This window comes from Penaeus chinensis, chromosome 36 (assembly GCF_019202785.1).
Source record: "Penaeus chinensis breed Huanghai No. 1 chromosome 36, ASM1920278v2, whole genome shotgun sequence".
Taxonomy (NCBI): domain Eukaryota; kingdom Metazoa; phylum Arthropoda; class Malacostraca; order Decapoda; family Penaeidae; genus Penaeus; species Penaeus chinensis.
In genome coordinates, this window is record NC_061854.1 from 21,955,994 (window position 1) to 21,980,322 (window position 24,329).

General features: G+C 49.7%; 1 protein-coding gene across 2 annotated transcripts in view; it reads right to left on the minus strand.

Annotated features, from left to right (window-relative positions):
* Positions 1–707: 707 nt before the first annotated feature.
* Positions 708–24,329, minus strand: part of LOC125045129 — a 28,744-nt gene continuing 5,122 nt past the window's right edge. The window contains exons 2-10 of one of the 2 annotated variants that reach the window (XM_047642246.1): positions 12,011–12,076; positions 8,354–8,546; positions 7,141–7,347; positions 5,101–5,241; positions 4,786–4,978; positions 3,708–4,674; positions 2,535–3,485; positions 2,201–2,292; positions 708–2,000 (exon numbers count right to left, since the gene is read on the minus strand). In XM_047642246.1, the coding sequence (XP_047498202.1) occupies positions 1,820–2,000; positions 2,201–2,292; positions 2,535–3,485; positions 3,708–4,674; positions 4,786–4,978; positions 5,101–5,241; positions 7,141–7,347; positions 8,354–8,546; positions 12,011–12,076 (2,991 nt within the window). In that variant the 3' untranslated portion in view covers positions 708–1,819. The remainder of the gene's footprint in view (positions 2,001–2,200; positions 2,293–2,534; positions 3,486–3,707; positions 4,675–4,785; positions 4,979–5,100; positions 5,242–7,140; positions 7,348–8,353; positions 8,547–12,010; positions 12,077–24,329) is intronic. The other variant, XM_047642247.1, reaches the window with a different exon arrangement.

Below are 24,329 nucleotides of genomic sequence, written 5' to 3' on the forward strand. Positions count from 1 at the left end.
CTATTCGTCTCTCTCATCTCTATTCATCTCTCTCAACTCTCATATTATTTTTATATTCTATCTCTATTCATCTCTCTCACCTCCCTCTCCTCTCTCTTCATATCTCTCAACTCTATCATTAATAATTATTCTTTCTGCCTCATGGGAACCAAAGGCACTTGAGCTTGTGTCTACTGCATGTCCATAATTTTCTGGCCAAAACTGAAGGGATTCCATTCTAAACTTACTCCTTTGCAACTCTTCTGCATTTATGTTGTGGTTTGTAAGACAAATTACTACTGAAATATTAAGCATATCTCAAGAATCATCCTTTTCCATGTGCAAAGACAAGTAGAGAGAAAGAGAGAGAGTGCTTGTATAGTTTCCAAGTGCTTTTGTTTAGCCCTTTCAAGTCAAACCAAAGGCAGAAGAGCACGCAACTTTACAACTGAAGATATCAAGTTTAAACGTTATATCTCTGTGGTCAGATATTTTTTAATGGCATCTACTAGTTCACTAACAGAGTTCTTTTCTGATGATTATAATCGCAAATTCCTACAGATAATGCAGAAATGCTTACAAACTAAAAAATCAATAAAGATTTATCATATACAGTCTGCTCAAAATAAAGCTCCATCATAAACCACACAAAATTCATGTCCTTTGATTTGAAGTAATGCAACCAAGGAATAAATGTTATCAATAACAAGGTCAATTAAATACAGATATCTGTGTTTATTGTATTGTGTAAAATGAGTGAGGCGAGGCTGGGGTCACCCTTTATCACAGACACAACTAATCTTCTATCCACATACCCCAGCCTACCACACTTTGTTCCATAGTAATCATAAAATAATTGATAAATGTACATTATATAATTATTCTTCATCCAATATGACAGACATTTACTAAGTGTGAAGGTATGACCAACTCTATCTAGTAATTGTGACAAGATTCCTTTGCAAGATTCCCACTTAGGGTATTAATGACACTATTTTCTTATGTGGAACATATGGAAAGAGAACCCAAGGAAATGTTTTACCAAAACTCATTTTTAACCACAATACTGAAGCAAACGTGCAGGTCTTGGTTGAGTATGCAGTGATGCCTACCTACCATATCCTCAAACTTTACATATGTACAGGGGGATATAGCCAATACCTTGTAGGGACAATTGACCTACAAAGCTATAAGTCCAATGATATGACAGTAAATGAATCATTGGCCAATCTATAAGGCAGGTCAACAACAATGCATTCCTATAAAGGCTTGGTTTAGTATATAGGTAAACTATGTGGGTCCTCCGTTTGGTCCACATGAGGCGGGGAGATGACTGATGAAGTTCCCTGGGTACTGGCAACACCTCAGGAGGTGGCCAGCTGCCCTGACAGTTGCTGGAGGGAGATGCTCCACTTCTGTACACTTTGTACTCGTGCTGATATGTGGGTATGAAATGCTAGCTACTATATTACAGGAACACAAAAGGTCTTATCCTCCCCAACAAGCTGCCAATAATATACATTTATGTCCTTTAGCTCATTTGAAATAAAATGTTTGCAGCAATCTAAAATAACAACATACTAACTTTTGACTTGCATCAAATGGTCAGCTATACATAAAATAGAGTAAAAGAAATATAAAATATATATATATAACAACTGGTCTCGGTTTGCTGAATATTACAGCAATTACGAAACGAAGTCAGACCTTCCTTTGTCAAATCACACGTTCATAAGCATCTCCTGCAGAATATTTGTCTTATGTAAACTGAGAACCACTGTGACCTTAGACTGTCTCTCACTGGTACATCAAGTAACAGCCATTAATGTGTTTCTTTTCCTCAGTGTTCAATGTCTCTCTGAGCACGGCTGATTTTAACTTTGTCTTTGGGTGTTTCAGCCTCGCCAGTTTCCATAGCAAACATTTTCATCTTCTCCTTGAAGGAGAGTTTCTCAGGGCCAGGGGTCTTGGCTGCTGCTTGCTGCGCTTGCTTTTCTTGCAGGCGGCGCCAACGAGGATCCCTGGTGAAAATTAGAGTATGGTATTAGTTATGGGACTCAAAAGTATTCCTTTCGGTAACATGCTTCAAATCACTTTAAATAAGCATAACAAAATCCAGAGCCTCTGCAATAACAAATTGGTGCTTCAACCTATTATGTACAGAAAAAATTCTACATCGAAACTGATGCAAGTAAAAGTAATATTTTTTGGCCACTCTTACCTGTATACTTCCTGAGCACCAATAACACCTGGTGTTCCACCAGTGCGGTTTGGAGAGGAGTTAAGAAGAGTCTCTGCTTCATTGATAAAATTCTGTAAACAACAAAATTCATTAAAAACTGCACATGAAGAGCAAAGTTCTAAAAGGCAGAAACAAGTGCATTTACAGAAGCAATATCTATGTAAAAAAGACACTTGCCTTCTGTATATATGATCTGATGTGCTTGAAAACAGAGAAGAGCATAATTTTACTTCTATGTAGTTAGTAAAACATACAACATAAACCATTCATGTCTTATCTACACAAATACCACAATACAGTGATAGATACTTACATCAGGATCCTGCCTTGGAGTCTTCTCCTGGTTTGCATTATTATCATAAGTGATGTGGGTGTCCATAGTTGTTGTCTCAGAGAACTGGACACGTTTTATTGTAGTGGGAGGACCATCAGGACCCTTTTGTCGATTATTGTTTGAAGATTGTTGTGATTGCTGCTGCATTATGCTATAAGATGACCCTCGCTCAGGAGGCACCGGACTGTGCTGAGCTCCTGGTACTAGTGCGTCCATGCCATGATTGCTGTCAGTACTCTGGTTGTGTTCTGGGTAGCCACCAAGATTTCGTGAACCATTGACAGGACCATTACTATACTGGTTCTGGAATGGAGATCCAACCAGAGTGTCCAGTCTTTGAGTGGCATGATGTTGGTGCTGGTAATGTGAATGCTGCTGCTGCTGCTGCTGCTGCTGCTGCTGTTGCTGCTGTTGCTGCTGCTGCTGTTGCCTTTGTGGCTGCTCTTGTTGCAACTGGAAGCGTCTCAATTGTTCCTCTTGCTGTCGCCTCTGGGCTTCACGCAGGAGTCGCTCTTCCACCTCACTGGCAGCTTCAAGCTCCTGCTGTTTCCGTCGGATCTCATCCACCTTTCTTGCTCTTTCCTCATCCACAGGTCCTCCACCATTCATGCGTGGCTCTTGCCCACTGGTGATGAGAGGAGCATTTCCAGGGAGCTTATTGTATTCCCTTGTTGCATTATTCTCTTGATTATATTTTATATCATCCTCATTTTCTCTGTGATTCTCTCGTTCCTCCACATCATCATCATCCTCATCCTCATCCTCATCATCATCATTATTCATTTCTTCTGCACGGCGCTGGAACTCCTTTTCAAGCCTCAGGGTGCGCAGTCTTTCTTCCTGTTGGGTTGTACGATTTTCTATTCCCTCCAGAGAGGAGATCTGTTCATCTCGCCAGTGTCGCACAGCCTCACGACGTCGACGATCATTCTGTAAGGTAAAAAAATCATAAATAGCCAATTCAATTATAGCACATCTTAAGATCAAGTTTGCATACACCTAACATCACATCAAACAAATGACAAGGTGAAAAAATTCCCTCAATAAGTAATCTGAAGCCAATTACAATATATGACCATTCAAATATTTGTTACACTTGCATAATTAGAACATGCAGAAAAGAAAAGTCCAGAAAAAAACTGATCTACTTACTCTTTCTTTTTCTTCCCTGTCCCATGGGCTGGTCTTGTTGAATACAGACTTGTTTCCTTGTCCAGAGTTCATGTTGTAGCCAACATTGGAGGCTGGACGACTGGTCTGCAAGAGAGGGTGTGTGGAGGTTGGAGGGGGTGGAGGGGGGGGTGAGTCACGGTATCCTTCCTCTGGTGGTGGAGGCCTGGGGGGAGCATCTGTATTGATACCCTCATACCCATACTGCCGCATAGGTTTTTCTGGAGCATCAGGAGAGAGAGGTCCCTGAGGTACTTGTGATTTTGGCTTGGGAGCAGTTGGTGGGGGGAACTTGCCACCTGGGAAGCCCTGTGGGTGACCTGCATACTGGGGGTGAGCATGCTGGGGCTGCTGCTGGAGTCCTGCCATGGTCCCTTGAGGGCTGATGGGCTGGGATGTGGTTGGGTGATAGCCTGGGTGCTGACCTGGGAAACCCTGAGGCCCATTAAAGCCTTCTGGGGAAAAGGGAGTTCCTGGGGAGTAAGTATTTGGCACACGATGAGCCTGCTGTGGGCCTGGCCGTTGTTGCTGGGATGCAGGTGGGTGACCATTGAGGCGCATGCGCTCTTCTCTCCGACGCACTTCTTCTGTCATCTCCATCATTTTAGCATCAGCACGAATGTCACGCTGTGAAGCAGGTCTGGTCATTTCTGCCCTCTGTGGCACCATGTCTTCACGCTGCATGAAGGCTGAAGCAGGTCGCTCACTACGCGGCTCATGCCGTGGGTGGTCAGGGCGCATCTGTTCAGGAGGGCCCTGGGAAGCAGGAGACCCCATGGGCAGTGGTTGGCTGGGACGAGTACGTGTCGAGCCCATGCGAGGATCCTGAGGACCCTGATGGAAATTCACATTCTGATAGTAGCGCTCCTCCTCCACCACAAGGCTTGGGTTGCTAGGGTGCCTACCCACAAGGCCTGGATAACTTCCATCACTGAGATTTTGAGTTGACCTGCCGGGGTTGGATTAATTAGCTAACTGCAGTTCCTACAGCGTTTGGCTGTTACATGACAAACTTAAAGCTTCAAAAAGAATAAAAAAGGTGACAATAAAAACAACTAACCTTGAGCGAATAGGTGGTTGCTGGTGCTGCTGCTGTTGGTGTTGTGGTTGTTGTTGTGGGTGTTGGTGGGGATGGTGAGGGAAGTGTGGGTTCTGAGGCTGTGACAAAGAGGTGTTTGAGGAGGTGCGAGAGTACGAAGGGTTGAAGACCTCCAATGATGCTGGTTTTCCCCCAACACTACTACCAGCTTCACCTGAGAAGAGAATTCCAATGTTCAAAATGTAATGGAGATTTGGAGAGATGAAATTTCACACAGATACAAACATAATACAAATTAATTCCTTCTACACGAACAATGACAATAAATAAACTCACTATTTAATGAGGGGACAGACTTTGACGCTTGCATACGGGGAGCCTGATGGAGAAGGGGCGGTGCAGGGGGTTCCTGGTTGTGTTCACGGAGGACTTTAGATGGCAGATCACGCTCACTCAAGTGACGACCACCAGGGTAACCTTGGGGGAGGGGGGAAGGAAGTGTTAATCCTGCTATATTACTAAAGTTAGCATTGCTGCTCTGTTTTATATGAATCTGGCTTTATGGAGCATGAAGTCTGGTAAGTATGACAAACCTAATGTTGGCTGACATCAAAACTACAACATGTACCTAAACTAATCATATACAAACAGAAAAAAATCCAGAATCAGAATTCATAAAAATCTAACATTTACGGTGTACTACCATATTTTAGCCTCAAAATGCAAAACTTAACAGGATATGACCAGAATGACATGTAACAGAGTAAATTTCTCTAAGCACTCACTTTTATAAATCTATACTTTTATTTGCATATCCTTTTTAGCTCACTGGATACAAGAGGTACTAAAAAGTGTGATAAATGCAAAAAATGATTTCCAATATGAACATGTTTTTAACTACAAGCACTATTAATGCAAGTATCCTAGTCACATCCCTAGTGCTATAATATATTGAATCCATAAGCTATAAAAATAAATACTAAAAAACACACTACAAACAAGACCATGAAAGTGCTAAAAACACACAAAAATAACTGTGGTCAAAAATTTGTATCAGACAAATATATACGGTAAAACCAAATGAAGTAAAACACAAGAAGGAAGAAACACACAAAAATCTGGAAATAAAATGAGATTAAAAAAATAGTTAGTAAAACTGTGCTAAGGTCATGCAGATCCATGCAGGACAGAAGCCCTCTGCTCATGCCACCTCATGTGTTGTCATGGGTATTAATGTTTGTATGAAGTGTAATCTTTAAGATTTATTAAATGAATTTGTATTTCAAGCAAAGATCTGTAATAAAAGTAATCCTAAATAAATGCTACTTATCTTTTTCATTCATTTAATGGAGTTAGAAATATAGACTGGCCACAGATATATTCATGTAACTGTTCCTTGAAACGGAGGATTATGGCAGTTAGAATGGCAAATATCAATGTCTGTCCAAAATCAAAAGTGAAAGACGTGATCGGTGAGTGAGGCAGAGTGGGCATAGCAAGGGGAGATCATGCAGGGCCACAGAGAGAGGGTGCTTGACAGAGAGAAGCAAGAGGTTCTCACTGTGCCGCGGGGGCTCACTCAGTTACCGATGGGGGCGGCACTTGATGCTTGTTGCTGCTGCTGCCGCAGTGTATACTCCTGTGAGGGAGGGGGGGAGGAAGGGGGGGAGTGAACCAGCAAGAGGGAGGGAGAAGACTGAGCAAGTGAGGGAGCCAAGCTCATCTGTTGGCGCAGAGTGGGGCGCCGTCTGGATAAAGCTACCTCAGAGGAAGGGCCTACAGCAGGACGTGAAGGAAGGATGGGGTATGAAGTGCGGGCCACCAACGGGGGCGGAATGGCAGGGTTGGCACTCGCAGCCGAGCCAGGCGTCTGAGAAGAGCCATGGCGCTTCTCAGTGCCTGCATCAGCAGCATTTGTCTGAACTGACACATCGACTAGACTTCGCCACGGTTTAGCATCGTCATGCGTGTGACAGCTGAGATCAATACCACTGTCGGCTGCTAAGTTGGCCGGGCCGGAGCCTCGTCGCACAACCGAGCAGCCTGCCCCATGGCCCGCCCCACGCTGGTGCCGGCGCCACGAGGAGACCGAAGAGGAGGAGGAGGTGGAGGTGTTGCACGAGTTGGAGCTGGCCTCTGAGGGAGGAGTGTAGGTGTACTTGGGAAGATTGGGGTTGCTGCGGGTGTTGTCCACCGTGCGGTGCTCGATGCCCACCTCGACCCGCTCGGAGGGAATGACTGAGATAAGGGGCGGAGGGTAGAGGGGAGGGGTGTGAGGCCCCAGGCTGGGGAGGGAGGCACGCAAGGGGGAGAGCTTGGACTGAGCATAGGCTGGCTTGTTAGTGGGGGCGGATGCCGAGTGGTTCACGTCTGTACCTTCTGGTGCCGCTGCCAGGTTGGGGCTCGACCTGGCCATCAGGGAGCTGTGGGAGGAGGTGGGGGGGAGGGGGTGGTGGCGGGGAGGCTGATTCCAGTCTACCAGCCGCTCGTTGTAGCCGCCCATGTTAGGCGCGGACTGGCTGTTAGTCATGGCGGCGGCGCGGCCGACCTCCTCCGCCCGAGACCGCATCTTCCGCTGGGAGGCTAGAAAGTTAGTAGCCAGCTTAGCGTCACAGACTCGATGGAAGGGTTAGTATCTAGTCTTCCGTTAGCAACAAAAAAGCATTACATAAACTTCATGCTCTGTCTAATTACCGATATGAAACTGAATGCAGTAATCACCCCTGGCTAAATAATTCATTTAATCTTGAATAATCTAACTTCCACACATCTACAAGCTACAAAATACCCTATTCACCTTCAACGGGTCAGGAACAATCATCCTTCTACTCGCATGCAAAACAACAATATTTTTTTATCTTTCTTTAATCTTACTGATCAATCATGCAATCAGTTCGTCTTAGCAAATCTGAACTCAGATCAAAAGTCTAATCATTTGAACATCTGCAATTACGTGGCCTATTATCCCTCCTTTGAAAGCACAATTTCGTCTTTAAATAGACGGCGTATATTGTAGAATATGAAAATAGGTTATATTTACCATATTACTGAATTGTGTCCCTGTAAGGTGGGATTTTTTGAAAGCGTAAATAACATTTCGTGTAACCTGCCTATTAAAATTCTTTAAAATTCCAATTCATGCTTCCTCGTTAGTATATAAATAATAAGCATTAACTCGACCTTTATTGTTGCATTAAAATAATAATACTTAAAATATTTTATGATCATCAGCACAAAACCCCAACTCATTAGTAAATGTTTGTATTATTTTTTTTTCTGCTCTTATATTCTGAACTATTCACCTAAGCATTGTGCTATTAGTAATACTTAGAAAGTACTCAACTTAACAACTCAGTATTCTAGACCAAACGGGCATCGGGGGTCCTTTGGGAGCGCAGGATTTCCTTAGAAGACTTCAACCGAGTCCAGAGCCCGAGTGACTCCCGCCCACCCTGTCCTGCGCCCCCACAGGCCCGCCGCCGCTGGCCCTAACCGCACGGCTCTCAGACATGCTGCCAGCCGTCCCCCGAACAAGCGTGATTGTGCAAGACCCGCGTGCCTGACGTGACTCCATCTGTGACCGACTCACCTCGATTGACCTGCGGCGACGGCTGTGACAGGATGGTGGCCAGGCCGTGGTAGATGGCCCCTTGCCTGGCCACCTGCAGCGTCACAACGGGTCCCGTCTCCATCATGTACTCGGCCGCACGCTCCTGACTGATGCCGATCAAGGACTTGCCGTCCACCGACAACAACTGGTCGCCAGCCTGCAGCCTTCCGTCCTGCAAGAAGGCCTGTCATTAGGAATACCGAAAGGGAACGTATGAGATCATGTTTTTAAAATTATTTACTTATTTAAGTTGGTGATTTATCTATGCACGATATTCTTATTCATCCATGTTCATTAGTTCATGATTGTCGTTTCGTTTTGAGAGTAAGATGCGTTTCCCGAGGCGATGCTACCAAGATTTGATTAAAGAATCCACCTCACAGGAACCGCCGAAGAAATATACTCAATTATGCAAAGATCATGTTGCTGCCGCAGTGAAGAACTCACACATGGAAAAAGAAACCAGGTAAATGAGAAGCAAAACACAGACAAAAATGAAACCAGACTGTCGGGTGATTTCAACGGGTATTAAGTAACGTTGGCCGAGGCAGTGGTACTTCCGCCCCTGACCAGCCAGGCCGCGCCCCTCAAGGCCAGCCTCTGCTTTCTGCGGCGCTGCCAACGCGCTCGAACGCCAGCTACGAGGAGCAACGCCCCCTTCCCTCCCGTCTTTCACGTCAAGGATAAATCCAGCGTCCCTCTTTAATACCACATAATAACGGTAAAGATCCGACCACAGCCCATTACCGCCGCCGCCACCAAGCTCGCCGCGTCCTGGCATTGAGTCCTCCCTCCGGCCATTCCTAGGGCTTCCCTCGGCGCCGCGACCAGCAGAGTACGAGGCTTGAGGGACTGCTCGCTAGGTTGTTCCGGGCGATCTGCGTATCGTCACCTTTTCATCATCTCCTCGCAATAGCCTGAGCCCAGCGGAGGAGGGGCGCATGGCAAGACGCCGTCCCCACCTTGCTTTCCCCATTCCCCCCCCCCCCCCCCGTTCCGGAACCTGGCCACCCTAGGGAGGGTCAGTAGCCGGGGGAGGCGAGGGAAGGGGAGCTCCCGCCATGAATTCTCCCGCATGGCCTGGTCAGGTCAACGTCTCCTCTTGGAGCGGCGCTGCAGCTCAGGGTGAGGCTCCCTCGCCGCACCGCCTCCGAGCACCGCGGCCATGCCCTACCTGCCCTGCTAGAGTAGGAGGGGATGACTGCGCTGGGACCTGGCCACGTCGTGTAGCAAACTCACAAGGAGCAGCCTCTTGGCCCCGCGCACAGTCACAAAGCCCTCGCAAGCGCCTCCTCCCGCCCACCCATGCTCCCCTCCCCTCCTCCCTTCGCCTTCCCGCGCATCGCACTCCTTTCCTTCCCCTTCCCTCTACCTAATTTCCTACCTCTAACCCACCTCGCTCTCGCAGGGCCATGTTCATAATGCACGCGTGGGCTTTTCATGCCGAGCTTCCTGCGCTGCCATAGGATCTGCGCATGCGAAGAAACACACAGTATGCATATATATATATATATATATATATATATATATATATATATATATATATATATATATACACACATACATACACACACACATATATATATATATGTATATATATACATATACATATACATATATATACGTGTGTGTGTGTGTGTGTGTGTGTGTGTGTGTGTGTGTGTGTGTAAGAGTGTGTGAGTGAGTGAGAGAGAGTGAGTGTGTGAGAGAGAGAGAGAGAGAGAGAGAGAGAGAGAGAGAGAGAGAGAGAGAGAGAGAGAGAGAGAGAGAGAGAGAGAGAGAGAGAGAGAGAGAGAGAGAGAGAGAGAGAGAGAGAGAGAGAGAGAGAGAGAGAGAGAGAGAGAGAGAGAGAGAGAGAGAGAGAGAGAGAGAGAGAGAGAGAGAGAGAGAGAGAGAGACCTATTACACATCTATAAACTGGGTAAGGCGGAGAGGGCGGAGCCGCGCGCCACACCTTGGCGGTGCGAGGCGAGGAATCGCACTCGACGAGAGCGGGAAGGGAAGCGAGAGAAAAATGAGAGAAGCGGGAAGTGAAGCGAAGGAAGCGCGAGAGACGAGAAAAGTGAGAGAGGCGAGAGAAGCGGGAAGAGAAGCAAGGGAAGAGCGCCGGGAGCGGCAGAGCAGGTGAGGACAGACAAGTGTGGACGGAAGATGCCAATGGGAAGGAAAGGAAGAAAGGGAAGAGCGCCGGGAGCGGCAGAGCAGGTGAGGACAGACAAGTGTGGACGGAAGATGCCAATGGGAAGGAAAGGAAGAAAGGGAAGACACGGGAAGCAAATAAGTAAGAGGTGGAGAAAGACGAGGTGGGGAGGAAGGCGAATGGGGGGGAAAGGAGGAGGAGGAGAAGAAGGCGGAGGAGGAGGGGAAGAAGGCGGAGGCGGAGGAGGTGGTTGGCGGCCCGCCAGGTTGGCCAGTTAGCGGGTCCTACTTCGCGTGTGTATGTTGGTCACCCGCACCTTGCTTTCTGCTGCCCTCCCTTCCCTCCGCCTCCCTCTTTCTCCCTTCCCTCCGCCTCCCTCTGGGCCTCCTCTCCTTCTCCCTTCCATTGGCGCTTGGCGTTCACGTGTTCTCCCTCTGAGGTTCAGCTCGCCCTCGGGGGAGAAGGTGACGTCATCACCGAGAGGAGGCGCTCGGTCCAGTGACCCAGTCTACTACCCCGTCTCCACGCCCACACCTGAGTACTGAACCCGCGCCCGAGAGAAGAACTGCGCCGCACGCTCGTGGTCTCTTCCTTCCCTCCCTTTAAGCCCTTTCTTCCTCCTCCTCCGTTCCCCCTTTTCTACCCCCCACCCCCGCCATTCGGCCGACCGAAACCTACTCTTCCTGGAGGACAAAACAATGTGCAACCCCCCCTCCAAGACAAAAGCACAGATCATCAAATCTTCAGAAAATCTAGAAGGAGCATAACACCATCATAATCCACTGATACATCATCCTACAAATACAGTATAAAATCTTGGAAAGAAAGTTTGAAAGAAAATGAAAATATACGAGTGCTGCCAGCCCAGGACCCCGAAGAAGTCACTCATTGCTAACTTAACAGACAAAAATCTTCCTCCTCTTACTGAAGCCCCTGCACGTAGGTCCTTGGGCGAGCGGAAGAAACGGCGAGGATCTGAACCGAATCGCCCGCGAACGGCCTTTACTTTCAGATAAAAGGCTTTTGCTTTCTTTGAAGCACACCAGCGGCAGCAACAGTAATAACAAAAGGTTTCACTATTTTCTGAGCAGTCATCAAGACATAAATCACTATTCTTCTATGAGGAAACTTCATAATAAAACACAAATAGGTTCCCAGTTAGTATGGACTGAATTCTTTATCTATTTTTCCACTTCTACATGTCACTTTTTCTTGATGGTCATCCGTAAAAAGGTTTTGAAGTTAATCAGTAAATTCAATAAAAATACAGCCGATTGCTTAGTATGAAGCCTTTAAATACCCTGTAAATGTTCCCAATCGAATCTGCACTGAGTGCTATGTCCTCCAAAATCGCGCTGGAGGGAATTCATATTTGGCATTAAAGAATAAAGTTGCAAAATACAGGTCAAGGTCGGCTTGGATTACAATACAGTTCTCTTGATAAGCGATGACCCTTTTTTTCCTTCATCCTAACAGAAAAGTTGCAGGACACTCACCTGGTCTGCGGCTCCGCCCGGCACCACGCTCTTGATGTAGATACCGAGCTTGTCCTGGTTCACGCCCTGGGGAAGAGAGAAGGCGTTAGAAACATGGGCTTTGTGGAGAGAATCGCCGATGAGCGTCAGGGGCGAGAGAGCTGAGGCCCTCTCGCTGTGGCGGCCGGCGATGATGATGACATGGTGGTGATGGAAATAATAACGACTGATACATAAAACGTCAGTTATCATAAATAGCAACAACAACAATGTCAACTTTCTCTCAAGGTCATCCTATACATATAAATTTGCACGAAAAGATAAATATTCTTCCGACGACATCCACCCGTGAACAAAGCTTAAGAAATAGGCGGCCGCCCACGCAGCCCAACCGAATCCCACGTTTCACACTCCTTCCTCCATTAATACGCAAATAACCAAACGATAAATTAAAACACAACATAAACCACGTATCTCTAAAAGGGAGGTGGTGGTGGTGGAGTAGAAGGAAGAGGAAGAGGAAGAGGAGGACGACTGGACTAGCAGCGGCGATGACCGGGCATGAGGGAAGGGCATGAGACTAGGGGAGGGGGGGGGAGGAGGGGGCGAGGGGGAAATCATGCCCCAGCGTGATGCCCGAGGTATCTACCCCCATCTCCCCGCCCACCAGGACGCCACCGCCGCCACCACACCCCCAACCAGATACAAACTGGAGGGAAAAAATACGCCTATCTTTTTATTTTATTTTTTAAGACTTGCAAGAAAACCGGTCTCAGCTGCTACGAGAGCTTCACCCTTCCCTCGCCGGCGCTGCGCGGTCCCCGATTTCACTTTTATCTCATTAATTATCTGTTAATAATACCATCTTAAAAATACAACAAAACAAATACGCAAGGTTACTGGCGGAGACTGCCGATTGAGAGAACAAGTGAGAGGAAAGCGATAAAAGGAACAGCATGAAAAACCGATGAAGGCCTTTGGGAGGCGAGAGAAATGCCCGAACCAAATCCCGGCATATCATGGCCGAGGGAGCGACGGCCTGGTGTGGGTATCGCCCGGGTATTCTCCGGGACCACAAGGGGGTATAATTACCTCCTTTGTGGCCAGGTCAGCCCGGGCAGGGACCGGGCGAGGTGACAGCCGAGAAACCAGGTCAACGTGGGTCACTTTAAGCAATGGCCAAGACCTTCATTCTCAAATGAATACGAAGACAGTTTAATTTTCCCTGTCTCTGTCTCTTTCTCTTTCTTCCCATACTCCATCATCTCTCCTCCTTCCTTCCTATCCCTCTCTCTTCTTCCTTCGTCCACGCTTTCTCCTTATTCCCTATCCCTTCCATCGACCAGGTGACCTTGCCAGGGTCATGAGGTCCCACCAAAACAGGTGAGGTCACCTGGCTTCCCGCAGGATATCCTTATCGCTCTGCGTGTGTTCTGTGGACCTCAAAAGGAATCCTAAAATAGGCTCGCTTGCAGCTAGATCAGCACCATATATCATGACCTCAATATGGGGTCTTTTACCTGTGTGCGTATGCATTGGCATGTACGTAAGCGTGTATGCGTGTGTGACTGTCTGCTAAAGCGTGTTGGTTCCACTGCAAATCTGCTGCCAAAATAGCTTTGCAAATACGGAAGAACGAAACCAAAAGTCTAGAGACAGAAATAAACGGTTGAGTCAGAGGGAAGTGCAATGATGGAGGGGAAAGAGGGAGAAGACAAAGAGACGAGAGAGAGGAGAGAAGAAGAGAGCGAATAAGAGAATAAGAGAAGATAGAGAGAAAGAGAGGAGAGGGCGGGTGGAGACGTCAGTAACCCAACGTGACCTTCGACCTTTGACGGCACTCTCGCCCTCGTCCTGACCCGCCGCCACGTGCACATCGGAGGGACGAGAGAGAGCAACACACCTTCGCTAAACGGGGAATTGGAGGAGAGGATGAAAAGAGATGGAGGAAGAGGTGTGTGTGTGTGGAAGGGAGAGTGCATGTGTGCGCGAGGGGGGAGAAGGGAAAGGGAGGGAGGGGAAAGGGAAAGGAGAGAGAGAGAGAGAGAGAGGAGAGAGAGGAGAGAGAGGAGAGAGAGGAGAGAGAGGAGAGAGAGGAGAGAGAGGAGAGAGAGGAGAGAGAGAGAGAGAGGAGAGAGAGGGAGGAGAGAGGGAGAGAGAGGGAGAGAGAGAAAGAGAGAGAAAGAGGAGAGAGAGAAAGAGAGAGAAAGAGGAGAGAGAGAAAGAGAGAGAAAGAGGAGAGAGAGAAAGAGAGAGAAAGAGGAGAGAGAGAAAGAGAGAGAAAGAGGAGAGAGAGAAAGAGGAGAGAGAAAGAGGAGAGAGAGAGGAGAGAGAGAAAGAGGAGAGAAAGAGGAGAGAGAAAGAGGAGAGAGAAAGAGGAGAGAGAAAGAGGAGACAGAAAGAGGAGAGAGAAAGAGAGAGAAAGAGGAGAGAGCAAGAGAGAGGAAGAGAGAGGAAAGAGAGAGGAGAGAGAGAGGAGAGAGAGAGGAGAGAGAGAGGAGAGGAGAGAGAGAAAGGAGAGAGAGGGAGAGAGAGGGGGAGAGAGAGAGAGAGAGAGAGAGAGAGAGAGAGAGAGAGAGAGAGAGAGAGAGAGAGAGAGAGAGAGAGAGAGTGTGTTTTCAAAAGTCCACGAGTTTCCCAGTGAAAGGAAGAGGCGTGTACGGCCGGCGAGGGTCAGGGCACCGTCGGGGCGCGCTGACCTTTACCCTGGCAGTGAACTTGGACAACCGAGCCCCATGCCCTGCCCACTTACCCGCCCGTCCGCCCACACGCCCTCACGCACTCTTGAAAGCTTTCTCCTGTTTGCCACGCTCCCCGCTAAATACAACAAGTTACTCTCTCTCGTTGTCTCCTATCATTTCTCCTTCTCTCCCATTTCTTTCTTTTTTATTTCCATCATTTAATTCCCTTCTTCCCCATTTCCGTTTCCTTTATCAAAATGTTTCCCTGTTTGCCTCTGTTTCTTCACCTCACCCTTTTATTTCTCCTTTCCTCTCTATTTCTCCCCCCCTGCCCCCTCTCCCCGGCGGCGTGAGGCTACTCTGATACAGAGGTCACTGGCAGGTCGTGGCGTGGGATCTGGCCGCGTCCCCGCTCGACCCCAACAGAACGGCTTGCATGACCTAACTCATACACGTGTGTATTTGAGCGAACGAGTGAGTGAATGAGTGAGTGAGTGAGTGATTGAGTGATTGTGTGAGAGGTGTACGAGACGTGAGGGATGTGAGACTGACAGATATGAGAGAGAGAGAGAGAGAGAGAGAGAGAGAGAGAGAGAGAGAGAGAGAGAGAGAGAGAGAGAGAGAGAGAGAGAAAGAGAGAAAAAAAAGAGAGAGAGAGAACGAGAGAAAAAAAAAGAGAGAGAGAGAGAGAGAGAGAGAGAGAGAGAGAGAGAGAGAGAGAGAGAGAGAGAGAGAGAGAGAGAGAGAGAGAGAGAGAGAGGGGGGGGGGGGGGGGAGGGGGGGGGGGGGGGGGAGGGGAGGGGAGGGAGGGAGGAAGTGAGAGAGAGAGAGAGAGAGAGAGAGAGAGAGAGAGAGAGAGAGAGAGAGAGAGAGAGAGAGAGAGAGAGAGAGAGAGTGTGTGTGTGTTTGTGTGTTACTTTCTCTTCCATCTCTCTCTTCCCCACGAGCTCCTTGGCCTTCTCGGACAAGGCAAAGGCCAGGAGCGGTGGCTCGACCCGCCTGGCATGTGCCGTAGGACTCGCGGGATCTCGCCTGCACCTAGTTTGAGTTCGTATTGAGCGGGAGGGCGCCTTCTAGATCCTAACGAGAAGCTGGCAGGCAAAGGAGGAAGGAAGGAAGGAAGGAAGGAAGGAAGGAAGGAAGGAAGGAAGGAAGGAAGGAAGGAAGGAGGAAGGGAGGAAGGGAGGAAGGGAGGGAAGGAGAGAAGGAGGGAGGGAATAAGAGGGAGAATGATAGGGAAGGGAGAGGGAGGATGATAAAGAATGGGGGAGGTCGTGAGGGAGGTCCCGCGATGCGAGATACCACGATCCCTCGCACGAAGCCGCGGCAAATCGCCATCGGCAGCCGACCTTTTCATCAAGAACATCTCCTCAGTCACAGGCAGGTCACGACGCGCTACCAGGCTCAGCAGGGATGGGCAGCAGTGGCAGGAAACAGAGTAGGGCTGGTGGGCGTGAAGCGTGATACAGACACCGGAAGAGTCTAGAAATGAGTGGGCCGAATCAGACATGCGAAGGAAGGCAGAGCAGGCACCGTCCCTTCAGAGCCAGGGACCTCGACAAGCCAGGGACCTCGACAAGCCAGGCCCGCACAAACCGAGCGCTCTCTCCCCCTCGATCGGCCTCGGCTGCCATCGCGCGGCTGATGCTGGGAACGAAGGCCTGAAATGTTGTGGGATTCATGTCGATTCCGGACCGGTTCGGCGATGGGCGGAGGAGCGGCTTGTGGCTCATAGCCATGCGGGTTTCTAAGGCTTCCGCCCCACCATAGTGGAGCAGGATGCTCGCTTATACAGGTCACTCCCACTGTGAGTGGGACTGATATATATATATATATATATATATATATATATATATATATATATATATATATATATATATATATGTATATGTATATGTATATGTATATGTATATGTATATGTATATGTATATATATATATATATATATATATATATATATATATATATGTATATATATATATATATATATATATATATATATATATATATATGTATATGTATATATATATATATATATATATATATATATATATGTATATATATATATATATATATGTATATATATATATATTTATATGTATATATGAGAGAGAGAGAGAGAGAGAGAGAGAGAGAGAGAGAGAGAGAGAGAGAGAGAGAGAGAGAGAGAGAGAGAGAGAGAGAGAGAGAGAGAGAGAGAGAGAAAATAAGGGGGATAAACTGAGTGAATTGCAAAGGACGAGGTCAGGCAGATAGTACATCACACGCAACAATGTCGACGCAATTCCGGGAAGATTCTCCGCACAATGCAGATCCTGGAGCAGAACTGATACAATAACACAAACGCACACGCACACACACTCAGTGGTACGTATGACGAAGTATAGCTTCGGGGAACAGCTGTACACACTCAAGGCGGATTCATTTGTAAGGAGAAAGAGGGAGGAGGCCTGAGAGGTGGAGAAAGGGAAGGGAGAGAAAGGAGACGATGAGGAAGGAGAAAGAAGAAGGAGGCCTGAGAGGTGGAGAAAGGGAAGGGAGAGAAAGGAGACGATGAGGAGGAAGACGAGGACGATTTAAAAAAAGGGGACGAGGAGGAAGAGGAGGACGATGAAAGAGGAAAGCGAGGAGAAAGAGATGAGGGAAGAGAATGATTATCCAATGAGCCAGAAGAGGAATGCAAGGTCGGCGAGAGGAGAGGGTGAAGGGGGGGGGGGGGGAGAGGGGGGTAAGAGTAGGACTATTGTACAACGCAGGGTGGGGATATCATGACGTCACATCCGGCGCGTGATCAGGGGGGCGTAACGCAACAAAGGAGTGATCCCGGTGCTGTACTAGACACCTCCTTCACGCCCTCACGCCCTCGCCGGAGGCTTTCGGCCGGCGCACCAGTCATCACGCGCACAACTATGTAAACTCGCGAAGAATGACAATGCAAAAAGGGATGGTCTATTTAATGGTATACTGAACAACAATAAAATAAATGGACAAAGAACACTATATTAAAAACCACAACTAAAAACGAAAAAAATGAAGATATGTCAGCCGAGTGTTGGGAAGCGATTTGGATGGAAGAATGCGTGTGTGTGGGAGGGGGTGGGGTGGGGTGGGGAAAAAAAGTAGAAAGAGAATGGAAGGGGGGCAGAAATAGATGGATAAACAGATAGAAAATGAGAGAAAAGATGGAGCAGGTGATGAAAGGCGATTCCAATGCACATTTGTCATTCCTTACCCTCTCTTCATCCCTATACCTACCTATCTATCTATCTATCTATCTATCTATCTATCTATCTGTGTCTGTCTCCATCCCGGCCCACCTCATGCCTCCCCCTCCTGCCCGCATGCCAACTACCCGCCAGGTGTATCCTCCACGCATCAGGAAGGGCCGCCAGGACGGGCCGACAGGACGCGGATGGCCCTAAACGTCGGGTGCAGGGAGAAGGGGGAAGCGGGAGGGAAGGGGGGGAGGAGGCAAGCCAAAAAGTGGATAACAAATGAAAGGAGGAAGAGGAGGAAAAGGAGGAGGAGGAGGAGGGGGGGAGGAGGAGAAGAAGGAGAAGGAGGAGGAGGAGGAGGAAGGTGGAGGAGGAGGTGAGAGTGATGGAAGTGGGGAGGGCGGAGGAGGTGCAAGGGCTAGATTAGACGGGGGAAAGTGAAAGGATACGCGGAGTTCCTGTCCAAACTACTTGTCTCTCATTACCCCCCCTTCTTTCCCCGGCCGTTTCCTGTGAGTCCCATAGCCCTTCCTATCCCCTCCCCTTACCCATGCCATCCTTCCCCTCTCTCGACATGCCCTTCCTGCCAACCCAAAGAACGACGGAGAGAGGGAAAAAAAGAAAAGAGCTCACGGACAAGGGAATCACAATCGACCCAAACACAAGCACTGAGTCCCGCTCCTTGTCCTAAGCGACCGCAATATCCTTCTGTCCAGAGGAGATCCTGCAACACCACAAACGGATAATTCCGGAAATCTCATTCTTGTGGCGGCAGTGGCAGGAGAGGATGTATCCTGCAGCGTGTGAACTTGGACTGAGTAACAGCGGCAGGTGTGCAATACCTCCGTAGCTGCAAAGGTAGTAGTTATAAAAAAAGGAGGAGGAGGTTGATGAGATGGAGGAGGAGGAAATGGTATTGTTAGTAGTAATAATAGCAACAGAGCAGTAATTGCAGCAATAATACTAGCAACATATCTTGTAATAATATTAATCAATAACAATAGTAGTTTCCAGTGACTCATGCGTGCGTCATACGTTTGTTTTCCATCCCCTCCATTCCTTTCTCCCTCGTCGGGGTTCTCATCAACACTCTTTCCCCTGACAAAAAAAAAAAAAAAAAAAAAATGCGGGCGTGACTCTCCCACGCCCTCAGACTCCCGGAGGTCAATTTAGACCCAAAGCGAGGGACTTCACATTCCCTTCGCTAGTTCACGTTGCATTAGACGGTGCCCTCAATGTGTGCCCACATCCAGGTCCTCTGGGCCGCGACAAATGCCCATGAGGAGTAGGTATCAAGGCGGGAGATGGATGCGCAGCAGATGCGCAGTGGAGGACGAGCCAGGAGTCAGGGATGCGTCTCACGGTGTTCCCCTCCCGCCCCATCCTCTAGTTAGCACCGGAAACATGCACACATACACCCACGAAGACAAAGATTCGCGATCAATTCCATCCTGCCCCTCGATGCTCCACAGATCCTTTCTCTCTCTTACCCTCCCCCTCTTTCCGCCCCCATCCCCTCGCCCTCTCTCTCTCTCTCGTCCTCGACGCCTGTCACGCATCCACTTTGACCGCACCTGCACCTGTGTTGTAACGCCAGCAAGATCCAGGAAACACAGGTGCCGAGGCAGATGTCCCCTCTCCCCCTTCAAACACCTGCACTTTCACTTGCTTTAGCCATAGGAGTTCCTACCTTGTCCCTGCCATTGTCCACGCCTATGCGAGCATGCCCTCCACCCCTTCCCCGCCCACGTGCCGGGGCTTACCTTGCGAATGTGCCAGGTGCGTTGCCAGGGGCAAGCCGGGGTCAGCAGCAGTTCCCCGCGCATGCCCAAAGTGAGCGCCCACAACATGGTCGTGGGCGGCCGCCCAGGCGAAAGCACCCGATGAGAGGCCTGCTCCGCGACGCCCCCAAGCACGCACCTTGGAACGACAGGTGTCCCTTCGACCTTCGCGGCGCACCTGTCTGACTCAGCGAGGGGGCGAGGCCTTCTGGGAACCCGTTCGCCACACGCGCGATGTCGAGGCCGAAACTGGGTCAATGTATCAGTCACTTTCTCCCTCCTCTCTGCCAAGGAAGGAATGTAATGGCGACTCGTGAGGGAAGCCTGGGAGGCAACGGCGCTGCCCCGCGCTCGGGCTCTGTCACGGAACGTCTTAGGAGGGCAAGACGGAAGGTGCCACCGAGAAGGGCACTCGCAGCGTACTGCGGGTCGTGCGCGGCACACCTTCCCTCGTGACCTGGCCGGCACAAAGGTGGCCTGTTCCTCCCCCTTCACCACCCACACGCCAAGGCTTCCTCGCTCCCGGCCCTTATCCCCCTCTCATACACCACCCTACCGACCCTTTCACTTTCTCGAAAGCAATATCAGAGAGCGTGGCACCGTGTGGCACTTGTGTCAGTAGGCAGTCCTGGTACTGAGAAATGGCTCACAGAGAAGACGGCGGCGGTCGCGTCGGAAGGGCGACGGGCGACCACACTGCGGCGAGAACGCGTGTCCACACTGAACCAACAGCCACTTCGCTCCACGGACAGAGCTGGTCTGTTTCACGGCCGCACATGTGCCACCTTACACCCAGGGAGCGTGTACGTAGTGAGTGCCACACTTGTGCACGCACACACACACATACAGATACACACACACGCGGATGCGCTATTATTAATCGCAGCTCGTCGGCGAGGGCGAGAGTAAGTCGAGCGCGCTGGAATGGCGTCGCGGCGAGTCAGACGCACACTGGGTCCTGGACCTCCAGAAGGGACCCTCTGGGGCGGGTCTCGGGCAGCTCCTCGACCTTACATGGAAAGTTGTCCTGAATCTTGTCCTGAGAGGGCGTCGTGCTCGCGCGTGTGTGTTTGTGTGTGCGTTCGTGTGTAGGTGTGTATTCTGTCCCGTCCCCTTATGTGCGTTTGCATTTAGACGCTCTCGTATGTATGCTAGTGTATGTAAGCGTGTCTGTATGTGTGTACGTGTGGGCGAGTGAAGCTACCCTGTTACTACGGTGCAAACGACAACAGCAACGCGGGAGGCGACACTCGGGCGACACCTTGCGCTCCTGCCAAAAACCCGGCTTGTGAGACGTCCGTCTTGTGGTGGCGAAGATAAGACCCGGAGAGAAGACACGGACGGGGGCGGGGGAGGGGGGGGGGAAGTGGTAAAGGTAGGAGGGAAGGATAGGGGACAGGGAGGTAGGTGGGAGGGGCGCAAAACGAGATCAAGGCCGAGATAATGGACGAAACAATGGAAATACGCTGCATTTGTTTGCCTGTAGTGGTGAGAGCAGGGAGGGAGGGGGGGGGGGCATCCTCACGGAGCTGTCGTAGCAAACGTCAGGCAGGGACTGGTAACAAGGAGAGAGGGGAGGCAGGCAGTCGTTGCCGGACAAGGACACACATAGACTAGATCTAGGTATTTGTGGCAAAAGCAAACATTCACACACGAACACTAGCATAAGCACCCTTGTCCCACCGGTTTTTTCACGCTCACGGAAGACCCCCAAAAAATCCGGGACGGGGAGGGGGCGAGGGGGCGGCTGTGACGTGGTCTAACGCAATAACAACTTAATATCCGAGATACAATGGCTATTCTCATTCGCTACCCTATCATTACAGGCAACAGAGCATGGAGGAGGAGGAGGAGAATAAATGAGAAATCATTTATTTCGCATGTAACGGGCGGCAAAAATGCTATCCCACTGCCCCTCCGAGTTGACAGGGAAGGATGCAACGCCAGGAAATATTTAAGCAAATACAGTATAATAAGACAAACAAATGCAAATGAATAATCAAAATAAAACAAAGTAAACAAACGAAGAAAGGTAGACTCCGGTGAGGCACTTGAGGCCCTTCGCGTCCGCATTCCTGCCTAATAACTCAGTCTAATTAAAAGCTCTATTCATACTTTCCCACTTTGTTAATAACTTCCACGCAGCCTTGTGTGTCCCATCCTACTTTACGGGATAGAATCTCTCTGTCGGATATTTTTTTTTTCTGTGCAACTGCCATGAGAACGTGATGTTGCAAGACAGTGCAAGGCTTCTCCTCACCTGGCACAACCGCCCTCGCGGACCCAACATAAACACAAACACAAACACCAGCAAGTACTTGACATAAACAAGGCGATCCGCTCTCTCTTCTGGGGCTCGTGGAGGGAGGAAGAGGAGGGGGCGATGAAGCAAGATGAAGAGGTGAAGCAACGGAGGAGGAGGAGGAGGAGATAGTAAAGGGGGGGAAAGGAGGAGGAGAGGAACAGCAGCAGCAGAAGAAAGCGGAGGAGAGAATATAGGAACAGTAAGTGAGGAGGATGAGGAGGCGGATGAAGAGGCTCGGGATAACACGCAGAAACGCTTAATGCTAAGGCCCAAAAAGGCCAAAAGGCAAGCGCCCAGGGCCCGAAGCGGCTCCCGGCGCGGCCGATACGAAGCAGATCTCCCTCGAGAGGAAGAAAAGCAGCAGATCCTTGAGATCAGATTTCCGAAGCAACGGAGGCGGAGAGGGGCGCGCGGAGGCGTTGCTGGAGGAAAAGGAGCGGTATACGTAGAGGAAGAAGAGGCGACTGCGGTGCAGAGGAGGGAAGAGGGAAGAGGAAAAGACGGGGAGGGAGAACTGGAGACAGAATAGGAGGAGGTGAAAGATCTGACAGGAAAGGCGTGGTGTTGCATCTTCTGAATGTAAGCAAACTCGGCTGGCGAAAAAAGAACGTGTGGAAACGGGACGACAAGCAACTCTGTGCTCGCACACGTGCGTGTGCTATAGCGTATGGGCGTCTTTGTGCGTATGCGTTCATTTGTGTGCGGCGAGACCACCAAAATTGTATACGCATCCATCAGCTGGAAGCAGCGCCGCCACGGACCATAAACAAGATCGCAGGGAACAATGGCCGTTCACCTGGACCGAAGCTGGCCTCACCTGCCCAAACAAACGCCTCCCCTTCCCCTCCTCTCCCACCCCTACCTCTTCCCACACACACTCTTGGACCCCCTAGGACCCCACACCACAGGCTCCTTACCCCTTCCACCCCCGCCACCTTGGGCATTCCGCTTTCCTGCTTTGGTCTCACGCGAGACTTACCGTTCTGAAAACGTTCCACCCCCTTCTCTCGCTCCCTCTCCATCATTCACACACAACTCTACGGAACGACACGCCATTTTCCAAAATCAAAGTAAGTAATATATGAAATAAATATATAATAATACAAGACAACTATCAACATTGCAGAAATTACACTCAGAAACGTGCAACAACAAAAAATAAAGAAAATACCGAGCTTCTCAAATCACAAACACGTAAAAGGCATTTTTACGATGCGTACACCACCTAAAAAAAAAAAAGACAAATCTGGACTAACCCACAAAGCACGTCAGGGAGAGGGGGAGAGGAGAAGGGAAGAGGGGAAAGGGAGGGGAGAGGGAGGGAGGAGAGGAGAGGGAGGGAAGAGGGGAGAGGGAGGGAAGAGGGAGGGGAGAGAAGAGAGGGGAGAAAGTGACCCAGCTAAGCAGACGAGGATGACGAACTCTGCAATTCACGTGATATTCAACAAGCTTGCGGGGGGGGGGGGGGGGGTCGAGGCAGGCAAGGAGGGGGGGGGGGGGGTAGAGAACGGAGAGGTAAAGGAGGTAAGAATGGAGAGAAGAGAGTAAAGTGAGAGGAAAAGGCATTTTGAGTGACACATTTATGTGAAGGTTACATCTGAGTGAGTGAGTGAGAGTGAGAGAGGGAGAGAGGGAGAGAGGGAGAGGAAGTGGGAGAGAGGGAGAGAGAGAGAGAGAGAGAGAGAGAGAGAGAGAGAGAGAGAGAGAGAGAGAGAGAGAGAGAGAGAGAGAGAGAGAGAGAGAGAGAGAGAGGGGGGGAGGGAAGCCCGAATCGTGCCATCACACGTGTATTCCGCCAGTCACCTGCCATTGTGTATCTAATTTCCTTCTTTTCCCCTGCTCCATCTCTCCTTTGGTGTGCAACATGGCGGAGCAACGGCGAGGCGGAGGAGGGTCCCACGGTGCGGGATCTCGCTCTTGCAGAAGGGAAGGAAATAAACCAAGATAAAGAAGAAGGGATATAAAGGAATACAAGAGGAACACCCACGGGGGACTGCCAGTGGAACCAGCGAGAGAAGCCAGCGCCTCGAGGGAAGACTCGTCCTCGCCACTCCTCCTCGTCGCCAAGAAGCGCATTCCATGCCCTCGGACTCGCACCCAGGGGAACCACAGGAAGGAGTGACAGCCGCGGCAAGCAGCTCGTGCACGGTGCAGTGTCTGAAGGCGAGGTCCTGGCGGGTCCTGGGCTGGCGTGGGAACGTGCAGAGGAAGGCGTCAAGGTGAGGACAATAAAAACGCGCAGGTTAATTACATCGGTCACCACCACCGCCGCCAACCGCCACCAACGCTCCCGCCTCCAACAGCAACGCCGCAGCCGTCGAGAGCGTCGACACGGCCGCTGCCTCCCTTTTGTCCCTT